Source organism: Camelina sativa, chromosome 20 (genome assembly GCF_000633955.1).
Source record: "Camelina sativa cultivar DH55 chromosome 20, Cs, whole genome shotgun sequence".
NCBI classification, from domain to species: domain Eukaryota; kingdom Viridiplantae; phylum Streptophyta; class Magnoliopsida; order Brassicales; family Brassicaceae; genus Camelina; species Camelina sativa.
Genome location: NC_025704.1, coordinates 6136731 through 6160068, shown reverse-complemented (window position 1 = coordinate 6160068; position 23338 = coordinate 6136731). Strand labels below are relative to the sequence as shown.

Sequence of the window (23338 nt, the reverse complement as noted above, 5' to 3'; positions counted from 1 at the left end):
ACACAAACCAAACCAATTTCGATTAAGTTTGGTTAGAGAATTTGCCAAAACCAAATAAATCAAACCGAACCGAACCCAAAATGAATTCGAACTTAAACCGAAATGCCCACACCTAGCTTTTAGGATGCACTCAAACTTCCATTAACAATTACAAGGTGTTTCTTCTTCTTTGCCTCTAAGTTTTGAGATGAAGTAGTAAATAACTTGTGAATGTGATGTAGAAGACAGTAGAACTCAGATTACAATCCTATATACAATCTACGAACTTTGCGAATCGAACAATGAGCCAATATTAACATCACAACACAGCTAGAACAAAACCATGAGGTGGTGGGCTAGTGGTTCTAGCTTTGGTGGAAGAGTCGCTCTGTTGGTCTAGACCAGAGATCGATTCTCCCCAAGCGTAAGAATTGCTCAGCTTAATCCCTTTGGCCACATGGGTATGGTTGTATTGCTTACGGGGGACCCTACCCGTAGGATGCTCTTCCCCAAAGAGATTAGTCTCGGATCCCTCCATAAATCCGGGGATTTACTCTACGAGTTTAAACAAAAAAAAGAAAAAAAAAAAAACAGCTAGAACTAACTAGTAATGCACTAATTATTTTATCGTTTAAGATAACTGACATGCCGTTTTTACATAAAAGAAAAGTGAGCTTACTGCTTATATATGACATTTTTACAAAAAAGAATTCTAAATAATGAAAATAATTCGAAGTGACTGCTAGAAAATAAATGAAAAAAGGATATCTATGAAATTTGCAGGTCTTCAGATAGTCACACAGTTCAAAGTCTGAGATCCTTTGGGGTAAGATGATGATAATGTCAAAGAAAGAGTGTTCTATTATCATTGGTTGATATTTTTCTTGCGGTATCAAATCAGCAATGTGATCCAAAAAGAAAAATGTCATATTGTGAGAGAAAAAAACCCTACTGAAATGTGTCATATAGTGAGGAAAATAAAACCCCACTTCAATTAGTTGAACTTAAAAACAAAGTAATAACATGACGCAATAAAAACGTTGCTGTCGTTATGCACCGAACGATTCTAAAGAAGTTAACCGAAAAGCCAGCACGCAAAGCCAATTCTTTCTTCACCTTATACTTCAAAATCTCTCTCTATCAAGAAGAAACGTTTCATTTTGTATAACGAACGAACCGTCTGAGAAGAGAAACCCCTTTTGATGAAAGCTTCTCTCATCCGCAATCTCAAAGGTTTAAACTTGCAAACTCTTTTCTTGCTGGGTTAATTACTTCTCTGTTGACGATTCGTGGGTTGTTGTTTGATTTCAATTCGACAGAATATTACCTCGATTTCATGAATCGTTTCAGCTAGCTTTTGAAGCAAAATTCTGACAACTAAACAAAAAAAAATTCCACCTTTTTATGTTTTTCTCCTTCTGAGTGGCCGATTTGATTTAAAAGAGTTGTCTTTGGTTTGTTCGTTTGACAGGATTTTGTTATGGAGATTATCTCACTCAACTTCGTGCCTCAGTGCTCTGTTGTGACTTGGAGTGGTGAATTAGCCACGAAAAGATTGGTACCAAATCGATCAAGTCTCTTCTTATCTGGGGTAAGGAAATCCAGATTTGTGATCAGGAATGGGAACTCTGATGGTTATGTGGTTGGTGAGAATGAGGATTTGGGTACTATATCCACAAGAAGAAGAGAATCATCTACTTCTAAGGTTTTGATTCCTGGTTTACCTGATGAATCAAACGGTGAGGCTGCTGCTCGAATCAGTCATTCTCACTGTGAGTGGAGACCCAAGCTCAGAGTGCATTATGAGAAATCAGGTTGTGGTAACGTTGAGGCTCCTCCGGTGTTGTTTCTACCTGGCTTTGGTGTTGGTTCATTTCATTATGAGAAGCAGCTTACGGATTTGGGTAGGGATTATCGAGTTTGGGCTATTGATTTTCTCGGCCAGGGTTTATCTCTCCCGACTGAAGATCCTACTACTACCGTGGCTGAAGAAACTGGTGCCTCTGAAGATGATGAGAAACCATTTTGGGGATTTGGTGATAAGACTGAACCATGGGCTGACCAACTCGTATTCTCTCTGGATCTCTGGAGAGATCAAGTTCAGTATTTTGTAGAAGAGGTAAACAAAATCAAATTTTACTATGCTGTTCATTTGTTATGTTATTCATTTAGCTCTTGATCAACTTATAGTCATAACTTCAATCTGTCTCAAGTCTTGGAAAGTTTAGGAGAAAAGGATGGTGCATTGTTTTAGCTCTTTCATTAGATATTGTTGCTATGAGTCATATACTCATGGATTTCAATAGTTATCAGATCAACACCTGAGTAGTGTGTGTATGAGTCTTTTGGGATTGGTTTTGGGCATGGGAGAGTATAAGATGCACTAGAATTTATCCACATTCTTGATTCTGCTTGTGTTCTAGTTTCATTAAGAAATAAAGGAATGAACACTTATTACGATTTCACCTGAAATAAGTTGCTGAGTATATTGTATTTGTTGTACAGGTTATCGGTGAGCCTGTATACATTGCAGGGAACTCACTTGGAGGATATGTAGCTCTTTACTTTGCAGCAACCCATCCTCACCTGGTAAAGGGTGTTACCTTGCTTAATGCAACACCTTTCTGGGGTTTCTTCCCTAATCCAGTAAGATCCCCAAAGCTCGCACGTCTCTTTCCATGGCCCGGAGCATTCCCTTTGCCGGCAAGAGTGAAAAAAATCACAGAATTGGTGTAAGTGAGACTTTACGAAAATAGCTTCTTACCTGCTATTTATCATTTTCTAGCTCTATTATCAGTCTAATATGTTTACTTTTGTTATACTTCCCCATGGAATTGCAGATGGCAGAAGATAAGTGATCCTGAAAGCATAGCTGAGATACTTAAACAGGTCTACACAGACCATTCTACCAATGTGGATAAAGTATTCTCACGTATAGTGGAGATTACGCAGCATCCGGCTGCTGCAGCGTCGTTTGCTTCAATCATGCTTGCTCCTGGTGGACAGCTATCTTTCTCTGAAGCTTTATCTAGGTATAACACAGTGTAAAATCACTTGTATTTATATGTTTTTTCATCTGTGGGATTCGTCTTATTGCTTATCGAGGAATGCTATGTGATGGTCTATGCTATAGGTGTAAGGAAAACAATGTTCAGATATGTCTCATGTATGGAAGAGAAGATCCATGGGTGAGTCCGATGTGGGGAAAGAAGATAAAGAAGGAGATCCCAAACGCTCCATACTACGAGATCAGCCCAGCGGGTCACTGCCCACATGATGAAGTCCCTGAGGTACAATGAACAACTGAAAATTTTCTTCAAACTCTGCAGTTGGCTTTGAATATGAGTAATGAATCCATTTACATATGAAAACGAGTAGGTGGTGAACTATCTTATGCGCGGGTGGATCAAGCACCTGGAGTCTGGTGGTTTTGAAACGCTCCCGCTTTTGGACGACAGTGAAGAAAATTGGGAGGAGTCCAGCATAGGTAGAGAAATTGAGTTCCCGAGAGATGGTTGGAAGAAAGCAGTGAAACTGTTGTTGTATGGGTCAAACGATACGTTCTGGAGTGGAGTTAGAGAATCTTTCAAATCCAGTTTCACAAGGGTGTTTGGAGGGAAGTCTGCATAGAAGAAGCATGGAACAGGTTGTTGTCTAGTGTAAATTTTTTCTTTCTTTTTCCGTTATCGTCTAGTGTAAATTAGTTGTAATCGATGATTCGATGCTAGCTATAATGTTGTATGTAGAATTCAAATTTATAAATGTTCGAAAAGGAAAAAGTTGAGAAAATGTCTACTTGTAAGAAACTCTTGTCTTGCAGAGTGTTGTATACAATCCACAGGTTCAGATCAAAAAAAGGAAGGCGAAGCTGGAACCTGACATTGACTAGCTTTGTGCAGTAAAATAGAGACTGCCAGTGCCAAATCTCAGAGATGCTTCCAAGTGAACTCTTTCTGTTGCAAATGTTATTGACGTCGTGCTGGTTTGTGTTATTTTCTGGAGACGGTGAATTTGATATATATATATTTCCTAATGCTTCTCCAAAACTGTGTTTAGATAGTAACCATTTCTCCATTTGTGTTGTTGGCAACTTTCATAGCAGGAAAGAGTCCCATTTATTCACATGGGACGGGTTTTTGAAAGAGGTATTCGAAAACTACAAACAACCAACTCCGGAGGGAAATAGACCCTCAAACAAACAAACAAAAACACTGAAAGCTGCAGGCCAAATGAGTTGTTTTCAAATTTGGTATTGGAAATGGAAAGTTAAAGGACATGTTGTAGAGCTTAAAAAACAGTCTGATTCCTCCAAAAGAAGAAAGTTGGAAGTCATATAAGCTTAAGGCATGTGATGAGTGTATTTGAACATGCATGTTATATGTGCTTTCTTGGTTCCCAAAGGTGAAGATTAGTATTTGAACTTGTTACGGGTGTTTGAAAAGACATATCACTGGTTACTTTTTCGAGGCAAGAAGACCACGAGTAAGTCGGTATCTTGAATTATAATCTTGGTCTGCTAATCAAAATCTATAACAAGGCTATCCAACATGAACATGAGACTTAGAATTAGTGATTCTAATGTTTCCGATGTAAAAGAAATTAGTAATTAACTATTTACTGAATTGAGTGTCATAAAAAAATTTGGTGTTTCAAACCAACTATTAACAGTTGATACCATTTATGTTAATCACCAAAACAATGCTATATAAGTAGAAACTGTTTGTACATTGTTGCTCACATTAAAGAAAGAGAAATATACATTTTAAGTAAACTATTATATAATTCAAAAGAGAGAAGAAGAAGGAGAAGAAGAAAAAAACAAGTTTCATTTAGTAAGAAAAGGGAAAGTAGGACCCAGAAGAACTGGCAAAATCCTCCAAATGTGGCAAAAAGGAGTCATGCAAATACTGTACCCCCCTCTAAAATTGAAAGAAAGCAAAAATAAAAGAGAGAGAGAGAGAGAGAGAGAGAGAGAGAGAGAGAGAGAGAGAGAGAGAGAGAGCACGCAAAACAGAGTCCATGCAACACACAACATTCATTAGTGTTTTTCACTTTTTCTTTTTCTTTTTCTAAAAGAATTATATTCCATCCAAATTTAGTAAACTCGGTGTTCCCATTAATAGATTCCCCCAAAAACCCCCATTTTGGATACGGGGAAGGTAGAAAGATTGAACCTTTCTTCTTCTGCTTCTGCTTCTGCGTATTAGGTGCGATATTCATTCAAAAAAATTGGGGGAAAAAGAAAAGAGAAGAGATGGGTCGTGGTAAAATCGAGATAAAGAGGATCGAGAATGCCAACAGCAGGCAAGTTACTTTCTCCAAGAGGCGTGCTGGTTTGCTTAAGAAAGCTCATGAGCTCTCTGTTCTCTGTGATGCTGAGGTTGCTGTCATCGTCTTCTCCAAGTCTGGCAAGCTCTTTGAGTTCTCCAGTTCTGGGTATTTTATTTACTTTTCACACTCTTTTTTTTTATTCGATTTTGTATTTGCATGTCTTGATTTGATGTGAAATCGATTTGGGTACGGGGTTTAGTGTTTTCTGATACGACCTCAAGAAGCTTAATAGGCCTTAATGGGCTTGATTATTTAGTTTATTGTTTAAGCCCAAAATACTTAGAAGTCTCTTTGTATTTAATCTCACTTCCATTCTCTGTAAAACATTATCGAAATTAATCAAAACAATGTCATCTTCTTCCTTCATCGTCTCTCTCCTTCTTCTTCCTTCTTCCCTCTGATTTATTCACCTCAACCTCTATTTCTTCTGCTTCTCATCTCAAATTCTGTTATCTCCTTGATAAGCTACTTCGGTACTTATCAATTGGTGCTTTACATCGAGAGTTTAAAAAAAAAAAAAAACAATGGAGAACTATACTACTCAAGCTGCTCATCTCGTTCAGTCGCCGTCTTCTGCCGAGCTTGGCGAGACGATCGAACAGCTCCGGGTGAAGCTGAGGGCGCAGTACGATGAATATGTGCGCTGGTTACGCGACACGGCGAGTTCATCTGTTCCATCATCGGTTCCTCAAATCACCATGGTGAATCCGGATCTTCCACCATCTCGGCAACAAACCATCACGACGAGTCTATATCTTCCACCCTCAGATCCTACACCGCAAAGGACCTCAGAAATCTCTTTTGGGACATCTGTTGAACAAGTGGTGGGCGTTCAAGTCCAAAAGGCTTATTACACAGATTGGACCTTTAAGGATCCATTTGTTGCTAAAAATTTCAGAAAGCGAAGGATGCGCTTCAGGCAAAGCTATCACAAGGCTCGGAAAAGAAATATGAAGAAGGATCATCGTTATCACTCTTTGCATCTGGCCTTCCGAGTTCGTTCACCACGGAATCAGTTGTACCTAGGTGATGATAGGTTCCGTTCGATAGCAGTTCTTATGGCAAAGGAAAAGCAACAAAGAGGAACTCGAAGAGCTCTTTTCAAGCATCGATTCCACGAGTTTCAGAAAAGAAGGTCAAGAGAAAGATATCGAGTGGTGATAGCCTCCTTCAGATCGAAGCATTACTCTTGGGTAGTTGCTAAGAAAAAGGTGAAAAACAGCTCTCAATTGTTTGCGTTCCCTCCTTTGAATCAGTTGAATGTGAGTGTTGATGACCTTATCTCGGCATCAACACCGGATTCCAAAGTTTATGCAACATCTCCAAAGCCGTTACCAAAGGTGAAAAATAATGGAATGAAACGAAGATTCGAATGCGAGAGGGGATCAAGAAAGAGAAGTTCAGCGTTGGCAACATGTTTGGCAAACTATGGTATGCGATTTGGTTATACTTGTTCTGCAAAATCTAGAACTCATTTCAAACAATTGCAGGAGAAGGGTCCTTCTCAAGAGAAGAGAGCGGGTAAAGAAGAGGAATTACTTTGGTTCCCTCCTAAGAATTATGTGTCGGGGAAGCTTGGTGCAGAATTAGCTAATCATGGAAACAGCTTAGAAGAGAGTTTCAAGCTTGATACCGTTTCAATTATGACAAAGAATGACTCAGGTCTGCTGTTGGAAAAGTTTGTGGCTTATGTCAGATGTCTCTCTGTTCAAGTGGGTACCAAAAAGAATCTGTTCAATGATTTATTTCAAGATAACCAAGTATGGGAACCTGGTGGGTTCTTAGCTGGCCAAGCTCTACATGACTGGTTAGTGGAATCTTCTGGTTTTGATAAAATGGTTGATGTTGCTAAGCATCTACGGAGGAGACTGAAAATATATTGTAAGCTTGGGGAAGTGAGTCTTGTTGTCCATGATGTTAATGGAAGAACAATCGGTGAAGGGTCTAATGGGAATCATAATCTACTTCTACGAAGGATTCAGGAATTCATTAGTAGGGTCAAGGAGTTTCAAGCAACATCTCAGGATCTGCAATGTCGTCAAGCTGAGGTTCTTACTTCTGCAAGTAAAGCTGGAACAGGCAAGACACTACATTACAACCTTGTACCTGCTAACTTTAATTGGGAACCAGGTGGAATCTCAGCTGCACAAGTTGAACTAGATTGGTTAGTGGTTTGCTTTGGTCGTGATATAATTGTTCACGATGCTAATATTGAAGTTTGCAACGACATTAAAGAACCAATGGATCATGGAAAAGCTAATCGTGTATGCGAGTGTGGTGGTTTAGAAGATAGTCAGCTTCTGTGGGATTGGTTCGAGAAGAGTAGTATACATATTGAACTGGACATTGCTGAGTTTTGGGGATTCAAAACATTTGGTAAGGAGTTTCTAGTGTCAAGCCAGAAGATACAGCAAAGTCATTACATGTTCCTAAATGGACCCAAGGAGAAGACACAAAAGCTAGATAGTGAGTGTAATTGGGTAATTTTGGAAGCTTTAGCATCGCTGCTACAGAACAATCAGCGCTTGTCACTTCATCTTGAGGACAAGATGGATCTTTCAGGGGCGAGTAGTAGTAGGTGTAGATGGTTGGTATTTGATAGAGGAAAAAAGGATAGAAGCCTAGATGTTATGACTATAGTGTTATCCGAATTAAAGAGGTGGTATTTCCTTCAAGGTCAAATCCGTGATAAGCAGGCTACAAAATGGGAAGCTGGTATTCAAGACATAATTGTAAGATGTTTTGAAATCGGAGTGTTCAAGTCTGACGGGGAAGAAAAAGATTTGCAGGATGATCCCATTATGTACAAGTTGAGGCCACCGGAGCTACAACCAAGTGAAGAAGTTTCATGGTTTAGGTGCCTAACTGGATTGCCTGAGCATTGTGCCTATAGCGAGAAAGAGAAAAGAAAGAAAGCGATGTGGGGTTGGACTGAAGTAAAGATGATCATAGGTGTATGTCTCTTATGCACTTGGGTGATCACAATTATTGTGATCATGAGAGTGTCGTCATTGCAGGTTTATGAGAAACGGTTGAGAAACTACTACATCACTCCAGGGACATTATCCAACTCGAGAGATGATCGTGTAAAGCATGGACTGTGCAGACTAGCGAGAGACTTTCAACTTGAGGACAAGTTGATTCTTCGAGAGGGAAGTATTGATACGACCTCAAGAAGCTTAATAGGCCTTAATGGGCTTGATTATTTAGTTTATTGTTTAAGCCCAAAATACTTAGAAGTCTCTTTGTATTTAATCTCACTTCCATTCTCTGTAAAACATTATCGAAATTAATCAAAACAATGTCATCTTCTTCCTTCATCGTCTCTCTCCTTCTTCTTCCTTCTTCCCTCTGATTTATTCACCTCAACCTCTATTTCTTCTGCTTCTCATCTCAAATTCTGTTATCTCCTTGATAAGCTACTTCGGTACTTATCAATTGGACCAGCTTCCCATTTTGTTCTGATCATTTTGAGTTAAAGTTGTTTTCTGATTGAGAGTCTCTCGAATTTGATTTTTTAGGATGAAGAAAACACTTTCGAGATACGGCAACTACCAGAGTTCTTCAGATTCTAAAGCAGAGGTGATAATTTTTGTGTTCATCTGTTGAAATTGTTCTGTTTTCTTTCATGTATCTTAATCTGATTGTTGACCGTTTAGAACCTCCAGGAAGACGATTGTAAAGAGGTGGATCTTTTAAAGGATGAAATTTCACAGCTTCAAAAGAAACATTTGTATGGAATCTTTAATCCCACTTTTACTTTATACTCTTCTCTACTTTGTGTTTATAATGTTGTTTTGGCTTTGTGTGTTCTGTAGACAACTGCAGGGTAAGGGCTTGAATATTCTGAGCTTCAAAGAGCTGCAAAACCTTGAGCAGCAACTGTATCATGCCTTGATATCTGTGAGAGAGCGTAAGGTAAACTAGTAATATCACTCTTCCCTTCTTTGCATTTTTCCTAATAAAGGTTATGTGATTTCAGGAACGGTTGTTGGCTATCCAACTTGAAGAATCTCGCCTCAAGGTAAACACCAACACTAGCTTTTCCTCTTTAGCTTTCAACTGTGTATAACCAAATGTAAGCTTATGTGATCACATGGTTCTGAAACTTTGTTAAACCCAATGTTACTTCTATATTGGCTATGATATCCCTTGACAAGATTATGCTCTAATTAGGTAGCTAGTGTGCATTATGTTTGTCTTTTAAGACTCCTAAAGAGGTGCAGAGTGCAAAAGTATTCATTTTTTCTTGACCAGCCATAATTTTTTACTTGCAGGAACAGCGAGCAGAGTTGGAAAACGAGACCTTACGAAGACAGGTTCTTATAATTTGTGTTGAATCATCTTCGGTTATATATGAAAGTTCTTCCTCTTGACTTCTAATTATTTCTTGACACAGGTTCAAGAACTCAGAAGCTTTCTCCCGTCGTTCACCCACTATGTTCCATCCTACATCAAATGCTTCGCCATAGATCCCAAGAACGCTGTCCTAAACCATGGTTGCTTTGACGACAGTAACTGCAGCCTCCAGAAGACCAATTCAGACACAACTCTGCAATTAGGGTATTGCTCTTATAATATGCTGTCATTGACTCATTGGTTCTAATATACAAGGAAACTCATTTTAGATATATCATAAGTCGTTGTCTTACTCTACTAAGCATATGCCTTAACACTAATGGAATTATAAATTCTTACTACTTTTGTCATTTCTCCAAGGTTGCCGGGAGAGGCACATGATAGAAGGAAGAAAGAAGGAGACAGAGAGAGCCCGTCAAGCGATTCAGTGACAACAAACACAACCGGAGGTACTGCAGACAGGATCAGTCTAGCTTAATTAGCAAAATTTCCACCTGAAAACAAAAGCCAGAGGTTTTCTCTGTTTAGTGAGGTAGAGAATGTTTCCTCTTTAGCAAGTATCACATTATTTAAAGTAAGTTTAGAAGAGATACTTGCAAAAAAACAAGAGAAGATTAACTTTATCTCATCTGTATTTTCTCCTAATCTAACTCTCTGTACTTTTTCTATTGATTGTTTTTCGTCTCGTCTCAAATTTGTTAATATGGCACAAAGTTAACTAATATCTCGAGTAGTAGTAAACAAAATACAATTGGAAAAATTGACAAAGAAATACTTCTCACAAAGATTGAAGTTTTAGAGAATTTTCTTTGTCCCAACAAGATTGATGTTTTGAATATTTTTAATAAATTTTTGTTTTAATGATTACTGATGCTGTAGAGTGTATGGAGTGTAAAAGTGGGAAGGTGGGAAAGTGAAAAAGTATTAGAAAAATAAATCATATATTCTCTCTGTCTTAATATGTGTATAAAATCCTAAACTTCAATCTTTGTGAGAGAGGGAGTAGCTTATAGTATTATTTGTGATCCTAATACACACTGAGAAACAATATTTTTTGGTATACAAAGCTCTCTGTTCCTTTTTACTTCCATGAAAGTAACAAATTAACCAAGTTACCAATTTGTTTTATCATATTGACCAATAAGATCTTGTAAAAATAAACTTGGGGCAATCCAGATCACACCCCTAGTTTAGTGTCCAATTGGACCAGAATGTCCAAATAAAAAGTTTTAAGAATTTTTATCAATATGCCTCGAAACTATCAGCGAAAGTTTCAATAAGGACCCCGTATTTTTCAGTTAATTACAATTCGTCCCCAGATTAATAAAAGCACCGAGAAGGGATTATTAATTTAGACCGAGAAAACCCTAACCCCTCTTTATCCCCCGCGAGAGAGAGAGAGAAGAAATCAAGCAGAGCATTGAGAGCAGCCATGGTTTGCATCAGGCGAGCGACGGTGGATGATTTGTTGGCGATGCAAGCCTGCAATCTCATGTGTCTTCCTGAGAACTACCAGATGAAGTATTACCTCTACCATATCCTCTCATGGCCTCAGCTTCTCTACGTCGCCGAGGACTACAATGGTCGCATCGTTGGCTATGTGTTGGCCAAGATGGAGGAAGAGAGCAATGAGTGTCACGGCCATATCACTTCTCTCGCTGTTCTTCGTACTCATAGGAAGCTCGGTCTCGCTACTAAGCTCATGACCGCCGCTCAGGCTGCTATGGAACAGGTTACTTGATCTTTTTATTCCTCCTTTATATGTTTTGCATTTTAGATTTGTATTGTATAATTTGGATGATATGTTCTTATAAACGAATTTGTGTGATTTGAGTTTATCTTAAAGATTGATATAATGATGATAAGTTAATAGCTTTTGTTGGTAGCTACTTTTTCACATCTTGAATTGTGTTTTCTTCTTCTCTTGATTGGAATTTGAAGCAACTCAAGCTCTGTTGTAGACTGTATTAGAGAATTCAAGTGTTGCCTCTTATTGTGCTATGCTTTGGAATGAATGACAGAGACGATTGGTTTCTGATTATCTATGAATATAAAACAGGAGAACCAATGTTGATTACTTGAGCTGTTTTAATCATTATTATGGTTATGTGGCAGGTTTATGAGGCAGAGTATGTTTCGCTGCATGTGAGGAGAAGTAACCGAGCAGCATTCAACCTGTACACAGAGACATTAGGCTACAAGATTAATGATGTAGAAGCAAAGTATTACGCGGATGGGGAGGATGCTTATGATATGCGAAAGCATCTTAAGGGGAAGCAAAACCATCACCACGGCCACAGTCATCATCACCATGGAGGTGGATGTTGTTCTGGTGATGCAAAACCTGTTGAAACAACTCAAGCTACAGATGCTAAAGCAGTTTCGAAGTGAGACTCTGAAGGCAGGGCTGCAAGATAATTATGAGTATATTGAGGTGGGGTTCGCTGGCTCGCTCTAGTACTGCTCACTATTTTGCATTCATATGATTTCGAGTGAAAAAAATACATTTGGTTAATCACTCTGTGATACTCCTTTGTCTTTCTTTGGTTGTACTTGAAACTTAGCCGTTCTTTTTATGTATCATGTTTTGGAAATCACTAGCTTTTCATTAAGGCTTTACAACTTGAGATGGAAATCTTCTATTTGCAAGATACAAGATCTCTGTGGCAATGTTGTATATTTTAATTACAAAAGAATCTTGACTTCTACAGTTTACTTTCAACTCCAGAACCCTGCAAATTTTTTGTGTTCTTCATATTAGAATATCTTGAAGCACTAGTTTGTGCAGCGTCGAAGCTTTCCTGCAGCCACCTGATCTGGGAATTGAGACCAGCATCACGCAGAGCATTCAAAGCTGAGGTGTAGAGCCTCGCATCAAGTCTGGTTCCTTCAACTTTCATGTCCTGCAACAGTCTCATTAGCTCATCAATCCTGCTGGTTTTTGAGAATACACCAACCATGATTCCTCCCATGGCCCTATCGATCTTTCCTCTGTTCATCCTAAACTCCTGGTAAAGCTCCATACACCTCTCCAACTCTTTTGCTCTATTATACGCACTGATCATGCTTGTGTAACTCACCTTATCCGGCAACACCTTTGCTCTCTTCATCTCTTTCCATATCTTTTCAACCCGCCTTATGTCCATAGCTCTTCCGTGCATATCAATCAAGGAATTGTAAATCCAAATGTTGGGTTTGCACCCTCTTTGTTTCATCTTCGCCATTAGTTTCACCGCATCACTTAGCCTCCTTGTTTTTCCGTACATATCCATTATGTTTGAGTATGCGACAACACATTTGTCAAATCCTTTCTTCACCATCTCATTAAACAACATTTCAGCCTTGTCGTACTTCTCCAGCCGACAGTATGCATTGATGGCTATTGCGTAAGTCACTTGCCCAGCCTCACATTCTTGCTTCATGGCCCATTCATAAACCCTAATTGCTTCCGCAAAACCTCTTTGCTTACAGAATCCGTTCACAATCGCGCAGAGTATGCAGTCAGTGACCTTTAACTCAGCCTTTCTCATCGCAGCCACAACCTCTAGAGTTCTCTCCATTTTTCCTTCTCGGACATACATCAATACAACCTTCAAACACATCTCTGGATCCTTCAACAGTTTCTTCCGCCCTGCTTCTTTGAACAGCTTCTCAGCTATTTCAACCTCCAGTGCTTCTGCAAAGGCACGGATCAGCGTAGAGTACAACTCACTACTTTCTGGAATTCCTTTATCTTTCATCTCCTCCAAAACTTCTAGAGCTTCGATTGCCCGTCCTGATTTTGCAAGGGAAGAACATAAAATTGTGTAGATGCTGCCTGATTCCTTGGCCAAGAAACTTAACCTCTGACTCTTGAACTCTTGAAACAACTCAACCACCTTTTGTTTGTCACCAATCCTCTCATGAGCCTCCATGATCCTGCAATAACAGCCCGGGCTTGGCTCAACTGCCCCAGATTGTTTCATCCTATCAAAAACTTGGATCGTGCTACTATACATCTGGAGTTTGTTAAAGCCTTTCATAGCTGCATCAGATGCAGACGCGGCCAATGATTTGTCTGATCTAAACACGCTAAGTAAGCAATGCGTAATTCGGAATCTCCTATCACTAATGCAACTCCGGATCAGATTGGAACACGTTTGAGCATCGGGCAATGCTTTATGTTCCCTGAGATCCTCACAGAGCGAGAGGAGCAGGTCCCAGTTCTTGGAACTCACCAAGTAAGTGATCAGATGCTTCGTAGTCCTCAACTCTGAGTTCTCCTTAGCTTTCTCGTAGAATTCAGAAGAGAGTTTCCGTGTTTCCGGGTCTCGGAGAAACCTGGATAAGACCCGGTTAAGACCATCTGTGCCCGGTCCGAAAAGTGGCCACTTGTCTTCTTTCGGACCAGGCGACTTCTTTTCATCTTCCTCAAGAACGAGAGAGCAGCAGACATGGGAATGGTGAGGCTTTTGTGAAAGAAAGAAAATGTGTTTGGTCGGAGAGGTGAAGCTGTGGGGATTTGTATGGTGGTTCACGGTGGCTACCCACGACCCACTCGCGATTGCCATTTGTGTGTGTGTGTGTGTCTAAGGAGGAGAGAGAGAGAGAGCTCTCTTCTCTTTTCTTCTTCTTTCACCTGTGGATGCTAGTTCAGCGCGAGGATAAAATTCGACCACACGTTTGAATTTTTATTTTTTTGTGAGAGTATTCGGGTTCGTGTGTCATCAACGAATCACGTGGCGTATTTTAGATTTCATGTGATGATAAGATTGGACTTCTTTATTAGAGAGATCGGTTTAGGATTCTTGTAACTGGGCTTTGATGGGCCTTTTCGGTTTATAACAACTTATAGAAACTGAACGGAACTTATTAGTTTGATTATCAAGCTGACCTTTTTATTACAACAAGGTACAGACACCAAGTCACCAACTAAGTTACTTCTTTACACTTTTGGTATAAGTTGTCATGTGTGATACACAGAGGACGACTGCTAAAAAGTTTATGTAGGCAGCAATAAATCACTGTTTATTTTTGTTGCTGAACTCAGTGAAGCAAAGTAGAGAAAGGAATATACCAATATACTGATATAGAGAAAGCTAAAGCCCTAAAATACTTAAAAAAAAAGATGGACTACAAAAAGCTTAAAAACCAACTACTTTAAAATTTTTGAGAATGGAATATACTCATTTACAGAAAGGAACAAAAGAATAAAATAGGTTAAAAATATGTACAGAAGAAAGTAATTGAGAGGGTCTCACTCTCACCAACAACAAAGAAAAAAAAAGCTCAACCAACTTGGCTTTTGGCACATTAGTTGGATTGTGTTTGATGTCACGAGCTTATGTCTATCCACAAATTCTTCCTTACCCCACTGATATTGGACTCTTCTTCACTCTTTCTCTTATTAAATTAATTTTTCATATTTAAATACAAATTTTTAACTAAAGTTATTGATTTCTGATAATGTTAACACCTACAGCCATATCAAATCAGGCAGGAAGTAAAAAAAAATGATGATCAAGCTAGGCTAGAGCACGGCGAACTCTAGGGGTGGTGACAGCAACACGTCCATTTTTAATCAACGCTTGCCTATCTTTTATTGGTTTATTGTCGAAGAATCTGTTTTCTGGATTCTCCGCGTAGCAAGTGTAGTAGCAACCTACGCAGGCGTGTGGCAATGCCATTGAGATCCTTGTCTGTTAACACATTCCCACCCAAAAACAAAAGGATTATATATGATGAGAATACTGTTTGAGTCAAAAACATTTTAGAGTTCAAAAGTCAAAAGTGTAATTTACCATGAGGTATCCAATGAAGAAGGCAAGTAAGGAGATGGTGGCTGTAAAAGGTTTGTAAACTGTATGAGTCCAAGCGGCCACGACAATTACACAGACGCATCCGCTGCATATCCCCGTGAGGAAGCAGATGGAGCTTGTTATGTCTGCATCTATGATCTCAACCATATCTACATCCTCAAACAGTTTCCACGTGTCTTGCGACGCCCTCACAAATCCCTTCCCATAAGCAGCTATCTGTAACAAGAATACTACTTAGTGAGTGCTGAATGGATAGTGATCTAGTCTAGTTTTGCCTCGTCTGCTGTTACCCACTCAAAAGTTAGATTATTTGAAACAATAAACTTACTACTATCAAGCCAGCTCGAGACAAATGACCCAATACTATTGATTCCAAAACTTAACTGTACTATTTCTGTGATTCATAATAATTATTAAAAATGCAGAGATGCATGTGGTTGTGCCTCGACTTCTCAAGATGATGCAAGATTGAAGATTCTCATATCAGAAAAAAAGGAAAAAACAAAGACTCACCACAACCAACTTGATTATAATACTGTTACTAGACTGATTCTGAGACATTTATATAAAGAAACCAAAATGACTGCTGCAGATAAATACAATATACTAATTAGGAGAGATCATGACAAACTAGTTGTTACCTACTCCCTTGAAAATGATAAAAATGATTCGAATATACGAAAAATGAGAGTGACATGGTTTAAAGAACTAGTTGATAGTACCTGTACAAAGGCCCAGCCATTGCCATGCTCGAATATGAAGTCCATGAGTCTGAGACAGCAATTAGCGCAACAAAACATGAACTCATCTTCACCCTTGAGTAAATTCAACCCTCTTGCCAAGATTCTTAAGGCTTCTATCGTTGGAACAAACAAAGATCCTAAACACGCACTCCCAAGGTTACGAGACAAGGCCCTTTGGAAACTAAACCGAGTACTAGACTGCATTCCTCTAAGATAGTACAAAGCAATGACCCTACTCACAGTTAGATTAACAACATTCCTCATCACTTCAGTCGTCCAAGCAAGGCTTAACACCAAGCCAATAATCACAAGTGGTGGGAAGTAGAAGTTCAAAGCACCAATGACACCAAAAATCCAAAGAGACATCCAGATGAAACCAGCAGCTAGCATGTAGTAGGTAGGTAAATTCAAATCCGAGAACTTGGAAACAGGTTCTAACGACTTGACCAAAATCTTGGAACAGAATTTGATTCTGCGAGTGACCCAACAAGCATACAAACCATAGCCAATGGAGAATGCAATGAGGCAAACCCCAACAGCATCAGTGGCTGGCATCTGAAAACACAGTAAGAGAATCCCTGAGGATAAAGACATCAAAAAGGTACTCCAAAGTATGAAGTGAATCATGAACTCAGGCCAAATCCGAAAAGCCATTTGCCAAACGAATGCGAGAATGATGCTCAAGAGTGACGCAGCTTCGACTTGTGGAAGTAGAAATCTGAGGATCTTTTGCTCTTTCCTTTTGACACGACCATTGGATCCAATTAGACCTTGGACGCCTCTGAAGACAAGGAAGCACACAAACCCAATAGCAACAACCTTGTGAAATATGAAGAGCAGCAGAAAGAACTTGTTTGTGTACTTTGTTGAATTCAGTGATGCCAACGTTGGCTGCAAACCAAATAAATTAGGAAACTTTCAACTCACCCAACTTAGAAATCCTAACTAATTTCAATAAAGTTCAAATTTTTATCAGTTTCCTCCAAATCTATAGAACCAACCAAATACGTACTTAATTCCCTGAAAAATGAAAACTTTGAGACTGAAATGCAAAAAGGAAATGAAATTACTTGAGAGGTTGGTGTGAAGATGGAACGAGTTTGATGTTCAGAAGGAGGCGGAGGAGTCTGAGATTGAGGCTCTTCTGGCACGAAGGTAGGAGGCGTCTGCGGCCGTGGTGGCGGCGGAGGATGTGGCTGTCTTAAGGAAGATCGGAGTGGTTGTGCGAGATTGGTAGGCGGAGGAGGCGTAGGCGTAGTGAATCTAGAACCACCACCGCCATTAACAATGATCCTAAGAGGGTTAGTTGGGTTTAATCTGTTCAAGCTCGCTAAAAATCTATGGTGACTAATTTCATCTTTATCCTTGGACTCTTCTCCTTCCTCCTCTTCCATATCCTTTACTCCTCCTCCTCTTCTTTGCTTCTTCTCTGTTTCTTCCTTCTCTATCTTTAACGTCTCTCCTTTGCTTTCTCTCTCCACCTCCTTCAAAAAGGAAAAATAAAAACTGATCATTTAGCAAAAGAAGAGAGTGATTGCTAAGGAAAAATGCAGGACTCGGACTGAGATAGTAACGTACGGGCTCTGTGGCACCCATTTTTTGGTGACGTCACTTCCCGGCGACGGCGGTCGTCTCTTTTGTCTTGAAATGTTTGGCAGAAAAAAAGTTTCTTTTAAAAGTGGGATATCAGATAAAGAATTACGTTATTTGTGTGATTGGTGTGTGAGGATGATGTTACTGTTTTTTTTGTTGTCAATAACCTTTTTGATTTACTTTTATTGATTTTGGTTGTTGACACCATTTAGTAACGTTTTATTAGTATATGACTATGACCAAAGGAATATGACATGTGCACATCTCTCTCACCTTGCTGTTGCTGCAGCGCGTGAGGTGAGGCACACTCTCGCCATCGACAACAAGTCTGCGTTTTGATATGTTCCACTTCGTCTGCATGTTTGATTTAAATAAGAAAAAAAACACACACACACACGTGAAGATTGTTTTAGAAAGAGAGATCGTTATCTTGTGTATTGACGTGTAAGCTACAACAAGTAAAAAAGAAGCGACACGTCTGTGGTTTGGACTTAAGAGATAAACGGTTGCGATTTTTTGTTGTGTACTTGTGTTCATTAGTGCTGGGCACGGAACGGGTACCCTTGAATTTTCTCCGATCCTTTACTCGTCCCGACCCTAACGGGTAACAGAAAAAATTTACTCATATTCGACCCTTAAATAACGAGTACCCGAAGAAACGGGTACCCGGTAAAAAATAGTTGACCCTTTACTCGTCCCGACCCTTTATTATTACCCGGAAAACGAGTACACGATAAAAAAATGTTATAAATTTATGCAATATATAATTTCAAAATTATAAAATTACGAATTTTGAAAATAAAAATAATATATTAATTCAGTTAGGCTAAGTTGAACTTAGGTTTTAACTCTAACTCTATAAATTAATAATAAATAATAATAATAATAATACAAAATATTAACGGGTATTTACGGGTCGGGTAGCAAAACGGGTAAAGGGCCGAGTAACGAGACGGGTAACGGGTATTAGTGCCCAGGCCTAGTGTTCATAGAGATTGAGTTCCGTCTACGTTCAGAAGAGTTTGAACAATTTGAAGAGGTGTTTTTTTGTAGCCATTATCGCGAAAACATCATGTAGAAACCTTTATTAAATCTACTCGTTGTTTAATACTAACTATTCCAAGATTTGATTTGATAACGACCAATACTAGTGTCTAAAACGCAACTTATACAGATGCAGATATATTCGATCCCACCTAAGTTACGAGATTTGTCATAAAATTTTGTTGTCCGAAAAAATACTTTTTTTTTTTCCTTTCGGAACCCACGAATTTGGATGTCCAAATCCAACCTGTACAAACTTAATACGGGCACAGTGTATCTGATACAATGAAAAATGGCATGTTGTGGAAAAAAAAAAAAAAATGACATATGTTGTCCTAATTTACAAAACAATTTTATTTAAAAAAATATCTTCTTACAACTGTTCTCACAGAGACAAGATTTTGTGAACAACTTGTCCAATAAACATACAGAGGATGACTTCACATTGATAGAGGATGATGACAGCACACACATGCCATATTATTAAACACACAAAATCAAAATACCATCCGATGTAATTTGTATACCATCAAACTGTTAATTTTGCTTCTTACTGTTGTCTTTCACCTAGAAACGGTTTGAACGTCCAAAGAACTCCGAGTGCCAATACCACATTCAGTATAAAGAATACCATTTGGGTGCCTGCAGCACATTCTCACCATCTTTAATATATACTCTGACATTGGTTAAGTGTTTATATTCTAAACTTGTATAGCTACATAGTTGAACATGAAGATTTCACATTACCAGGGAGAAAAGAAGCATCCTGACGTTTCTCGCTCCAAGAAAAACTGCGGATAACCAAAGTTGTAAGCGAAACGACAATAAGAGAATTGCATAACAAAATTTGAAGCATAATAATGTAAAAAAAATGAGGTAGAATAAGTTGCGCACATGACTCCTGCTGCTCCTGGACCTATTGCTTTACAAATAGACATCGCTGTCATGGAAATCCCATTAGCTGCTCCTCTTTGGTCTTGTCCCTATTATTGTACAAAAAAAAAATTAACGAGGTTCTAATTATTGCATGGTTTCTCACCTAACTAAATAGTAAAATTAATCAATGTTGTGAAATTACTTACCACAGCCCTGTTTTGAAGGATGAACGTTCCAGTTATAGTAGAAGTCTACACACATTAACATTTTATTTAACACACACACACAACTGTTGAGGATATAGACTAATTAAATTCCAAATTAACACATTCTTCTACTTTAAGGTTATCAGAGACTTACGCTTAAGACGTTCTTTGCTACGGATGCAGAATATAGTGCCACGGTAAGGGCGACACCAGATAGTTTTGCTATTAGTGGGTAAGTTGATAAGACAACCACAGACAGAATCTGTGAGTATTGAAAACAAGCAGCAGATTAGAACGTGCATCCTCAAAAACATAAGGTTTAACAGTAAGAACAACATGAGATTACCCCACATATACGTGTAACTACGACCGGGCCTAAATTCCTCTCCGCGTAAGAGTAGAGGGAAAGCTGAAAGATAAGGAGACCAACGCCTAGAAAGAAGTTGTGTCTAGGTCAGAACATTACAATTTCTATTGAAAATGTTACCTTTGAGACGTATATATGGACACACCTGAAACTGCAAGAACAGAACCAACTTCAGCAGTGCTGTATGCCAAACCTCCAAATTTCCTCGGGCTGTTTGCCCACAATGAAAAGATCTGTCGAAAAAAGAAAGCTCAAGATTATTTCCAAAATAAACAAAAGATGAATATGGAAGAAGAAGAAGAGTCTTACTTCTGTGTAAGCCATATTATGAAGTGAAAAGATGCAGTAGACGATGATAGATGACATTAGTGGCCAGTTTTTCCAGAGAGATTTTTTTTCATTTCTCTCTGCCACTTTTTTAGATTCTGGATCATCTTTGACAGCATCAAAAGACTCATCTTCATCAGACTTGTGATTGTGCAATGTCTCCTGGAGAGGAGAAACAACCATCACTAGGCTTAAAGCTAATCTAAACACAGTAACTAAGAGTCTACATGGAGCAGGAAAAGTAAAGAGCTTACCGGCATCCATAACGAAATTACGGTCACCAAGAATGCAAAAATGGATATTGCAAAGCACGGCAAACAGTAGGGGAATCTGCATTATGATTTATAGACCAATGAGGCTGTATATTATTAATTAGTTGAATGAAAAGCTAAGAGGAGATAAGATAAGAAAATAACGCTTACTTTCCAAAAATAGAATCCTGTGAGAATAAACTTGGATATTGCTTTGCTGGCTACAAATTTAAACAAAAAATCACTAAGGGCAAGGGAGGTAAGAGTGAAAGAATTAGATAGAAAGGCTTAATGTTAAAGAAGAAGACCTGAGCAAGAAAACCTCCTATAGCAGGGCCAATGATGAGTCCAATTCCCCATGCTGTACTAACCTACAGGGTCAGGGATATATGTTAAGATTCTAAAATTTCTCTAATATTGAATTGGAAGGAAAACAAAAGAGGTCAAAATTTGGAACAAGGAGCTTACTGCTGAGAGTGCTAAACTTTGATACTCATCACGGAACGTTTCTACTGCGTATGCCTGGATTCATCACAATGACTCAATGAGATTCAAGAAATAGTATTCATGGAACAAGCAAGTATGAATAATGTTTAAGAGGAGGAGAGGAGAAGAGACCTTGATAGGACCGCCGAGTAAACCGTTGAAACAACCGAGACAAAACCTTGTGATAATGGCCATCCAGAAATTTAAACTTAGGCCAAACAAAGTATTAAAAATAACCCTGTAACAGAAAATCAAAAAGCATTGCTTTAAAAAAAAAAAACAAAAAAAAGGGTTTATGAAAGGGAGATTGAAGAATTAAGAAATGCAAATAAAACATTACTAACACTGAAGAGGTTCCAATAAGGATTACTGGTTTTCTACCATAACGATCAGAAAGAATTCCGCAGATCACAGATGTCAACGCTCGTCCCAGCATAAAAGAGCAACCTCCAAAAAGGCAACACACACAGTGTGAGTTTGTGATATACTCTATATTTACTGCTCTTTCATGGTTGTTTCATTGTGTTTCATTAGTATTTTCATTGTCTTTTTTTTTGCATTTAGAAGTTCAAGTCCTCGAGTGTCTTTGTGTGCATTTTTACGTGTTTTGTGTGTCTTTTGATCCATTTCAGGTTAAGATGATTATGGATGACACACTTTTGTGTGTCTTTCATTAGTATGATTGCTAATCCATTCCCATGATAGTTAAACTCATGATTCTATGCTTTGTCTTTATTTTACTTTCTTGCATTTCTTTCATTTTAATCAAAACAAAAACCTAAAAATCATTTGTTCTAGATTAGTTTAAATCTCGCATCTCTAGTGTGGTAATCTTTATTCCTCTTAGGATCGACATCTAAAATACTTCCGCGATAAGATCATTGATGCATTTAGATTAATAAGTAATTGAAACAAAAAAAAGAAGATATCAGTTTGTAACATTATAATTGAGATAAGGGCTAGGTTATGTCAAGATAAAGCCTACGTCATGTTCGTTTGTAATAAAATGTCTCCCCTCTCCTACCAAAAAAATAATATCATAAGCTGAAATTTGTGCAAAAGGAAAATAAACTCACCAACAAATCCAGCGTAAAAGCCAATGTCTTCTTCCTTCTTTGCTATGTCAAAATCATCAATCTACACCGATATATCACACGTTTTAAATAATCACCAAAATCCAAACCACAACGTAATATATTCCCGTGAGTAGAATAGAGTACTTTTAAACCATTATGTGTGTGGGGTACTCAGTATTCACACTTCTCACTCACCATGAAGTAAAGGAAAGGGAAAAGAGAAGAAATTGGTAGAGCTGAAACGATACAAAAAATGCAAAATCGTTATTGAGATTATAATAAAATTATATATAGAGATAAGAAAACATGATCATCTTCGCAGGAATGAAATAAGGAGAGAGAGAGAGAGATTTGTATTACTAGTGCAGAGAACGATGATCCAAACGGAGAAAAGCTCCGAGAAAGGAAAGCCACGGCGAAGCCTCTTCATCTGATCAACCTTGCATCCAGGACAACCCTCATGGTACTTACTCTCCAGCAAACACTCCGTATATTCTTCTTTCGCCATTTTCACACACCTCTCTAGCTAATTCCAGTATCTATCCTAACACTTTGGAATGGAAAATGTGGTATTAAAATGAGAGGGAAGAAGATGGCGATTTGGTTTAAACGAGGGGAACATGTCGCCCCTCAATTATTCCCTCACAAGTCACATTCGCATTTTTTTTTTTTTTCCTTAATATTTTTTAAAAAAGAAAAAAAATCTGCGTGTCCGTCGTCAGTCCTCACACTACTCTTTGCACTATTTACATTTTTGTTACAACATTCTACTTTTTATCTCTTTAACACTTAATAATTCCACATCCATATAGGGGAACTACAACGGTTTCTCCAAATAAACATAAGATCACGTTCATATGACTTTCTTTTTTTTTTTTTTTTTTTTTTTTTTTTTTTTTTTT

The 23338-nt window shown here is 38.4% G+C and overlaps 6 protein-coding genes across 9 annotated transcripts; 3 read left to right on the top strand and 3 right to left on the bottom strand.

Moving 5' to 3' along the window:
- Positions 1006-3785, top strand: LOC104769604 (pheophytinase, chloroplastic-like). Its single transcript, XM_010493858.2, has 6 exons — positions 1006-1212; positions 1451-2098; positions 2485-2711; positions 2820-3011; positions 3113-3269; positions 3358-3785. Exons 2-6 carry the CDS (start codon positions 1460-1462, stop codon positions 3607-3609), a joined length of 1467 nt encoding a protein of 488 aa, XP_010492160.1. The 5' UTR covers positions 1006-1212; positions 1451-1459; the 3' UTR covers positions 3610-3785.
- Positions 4952-10355, top strand: LOC104769603 (agamous-like MADS-box protein AGL15). 3 transcript variants are annotated; one of them, XM_010493856.2, is made up of 8 exons: positions 4952-5415; positions 8832-8892; positions 8979-9043; positions 9129-9228; positions 9293-9334; positions 9588-9629; positions 9710-9873; positions 10030-10355. In XM_010493856.2, the coding sequence occupies exons 1-8, from the start codon at positions 5234-5236 to the stop codon at positions 10145-10147; spliced, it is 774 nt and encodes a 257-aa protein (XP_010492158.1). In that variant the 5' UTR covers positions 4952-5233; the 3' UTR covers positions 10148-10355. The 3 variants fall into 3 exon arrangements, with proteins under 3 accessions (XP_010492158.1, XP_010492157.1, XP_010492156.1); XM_010493855.2 differs by having other exon boundaries at positions 8970-9043; positions 9594-9629; XM_010493854.2 differs by having other exon boundaries at positions 8970-9043.
- Positions 11029-12318, top strand: LOC104769600 (N-alpha-acetyltransferase daf-31-like). Its single transcript, XM_010493852.2, has 2 exons — positions 11029-11401; positions 11785-12318. The coding sequence occupies exons 1-2, from the start codon at positions 11102-11104 to the stop codon at positions 12058-12060; spliced, it is 576 nt and encodes a 191-aa protein (XP_010492154.1). The 5' UTR covers positions 11029-11101; the 3' UTR covers positions 12061-12318.
- LOC104769601 (pentatricopeptide repeat-containing protein At5g13770, chloroplastic-like) lies at positions 12293-14316 on the bottom strand. Its single transcript, XM_010493853.2, has one exon. It carries the CDS (start codon positions 14217-14219, stop codon positions 12375-12377), a length of 1845 nt encoding a protein of 614 aa, XP_010492155.1. The 5' UTR covers positions 14220-14316; the 3' UTR covers positions 12293-12374.
- Positions 15027-17985, bottom strand: LOC104769599 (protein PNS1-like). Its single transcript, XM_010493851.2, has 5 exons — positions 17789-17985; positions 17281-17694; positions 16190-17101; positions 15450-15683; positions 15027-15347 (listed from the first exon to the last, which is right to left on the bottom strand). Exons 1-5 carry the CDS (start codon positions 17804-17806, stop codon positions 15174-15176), a joined length of 1752 nt encoding a protein of 583 aa, XP_010492153.1. The 5' UTR covers positions 17807-17985; the 3' UTR covers positions 15027-15173.
- Positions 19187-23044, bottom strand: LOC104769597 (protein ZINC INDUCED FACILITATOR-LIKE 1-like). Of its 2 annotated transcripts, XM_010493849.2 has the most exons (17): positions 22797-23041; positions 22632-22672; positions 22437-22497; positions 21705-21807; positions 21493-21598; positions 21343-21396; positions 21183-21245; positions 21046-21095; positions 20878-20953; positions 20606-20785; positions 20442-20529; positions 20276-20361; positions 20084-20191; positions 19930-19974; positions 19742-19830; positions 19595-19638; positions 19187-19489 (listed from the first exon to the last, which is right to left on the bottom strand). In XM_010493849.2, exons 1-17 carry the CDS (start codon positions 22942-22944, stop codon positions 19398-19400), a joined length of 1434 nt encoding a protein of 477 aa, XP_010492151.1. In that variant the 5' UTR covers positions 22945-23041; the 3' UTR covers positions 19187-19397. The 2 variants fall into 2 exon arrangements, 1 of the variants encoding a protein (XP_010492151.1); XR_002036925.1 differs by lacking the exon at positions 19187-19489 and having other exon boundaries at positions 20281-20361; positions 22797-23044.

Coding starts and splice junctions, on each gene's coding strand:
- LOC104769603 (XM_010493854.2), top strand. CDS start 5,234: ATGGGTCGTGGTAAAATCGAGATAAAGAGGATCGAGAATGCCAACAGC. Junction 5,416..8,831: donor TTTGAGTTCTCCAGTTCTGG/GTATTTTATTTA, acceptor TTGATTTTTTAG/GATGAAGAAAACACTTTCGA. Junction 9,229..9,292: donor TATCTGTGAGAGAGCGTAAG/GTAAACTAGTAA, acceptor ATGTGATTTCAG/GAACGGTTGTTGGCTATCCA.
- LOC104769601 (XM_010493853.2), bottom strand. CDS start 14,219: ATGGCAATCGCGAGTGGGTCGTGGGTAGCCACCGTGAACCACCATACA.
- LOC104769600 (XM_010493852.2), top strand. CDS start 11,102: ATGGTTTGCATCAGGCGAGCGACGGTGGATGATTTGTTGGCGATGCAA. Junction 11,402..11,784: donor CTCAGGCTGCTATGGAACAG/GTTACTTGATCT, acceptor GTTATGTGGCAG/GTTTATGAGGCAGAGTATGT.
- LOC104769597 (XM_010493849.2), bottom strand. CDS start 22,944: ATGGCGAAAGAAGAATATACGGAGTGTTTGCTGGAGAGTAAGTACCAT. Junction 21,246..21,342: donor AAAGTTTAGCACTCTCAGCA/GTAAGCTCCTTG, acceptor CTGACCCTGTAG/GTTAGTACAGCATGGGGAAT. Junction 20,954..21,045: donor CAGGATTCTATTTTTGGAAA/GTAAGCGTTATT, acceptor ATCATAATGCAG/ATTCCCCTACTGTTTGCCGT.
- LOC104769604 (XM_010493858.2), top strand. CDS start 1,460: ATGGAGATTATCTCACTCAACTTCGTGCCTCAGTGCTCTGTTGTGACT. Junction 2,712..2,819: donor AAAAAAATCACAGAATTGGT/GTAAGTGAGACT, acceptor ATGGAATTGCAG/ATGGCAGAAGATAAGTGATC. Junction 3,270..3,357: donor CACATGATGAAGTCCCTGAG/GTACAATGAACA, acceptor GAAAACGAGTAG/GTGGTGAACTATCTTATGCG.
- LOC104769599 (XM_010493851.2), bottom strand. Junction 17,102..17,280: donor TCTTCACACCAACCTCTCAA/GTAATTTCATTT, acceptor TTTGGTTTGCAG/CCAACGTTGGCATCACTGAA. Junction 15,348..15,449: donor TCTTCATTGGATACCTCATG/GTAAATTACACT, acceptor ATGTGTTAACAG/ACAAGGATCTCAATGGCATT.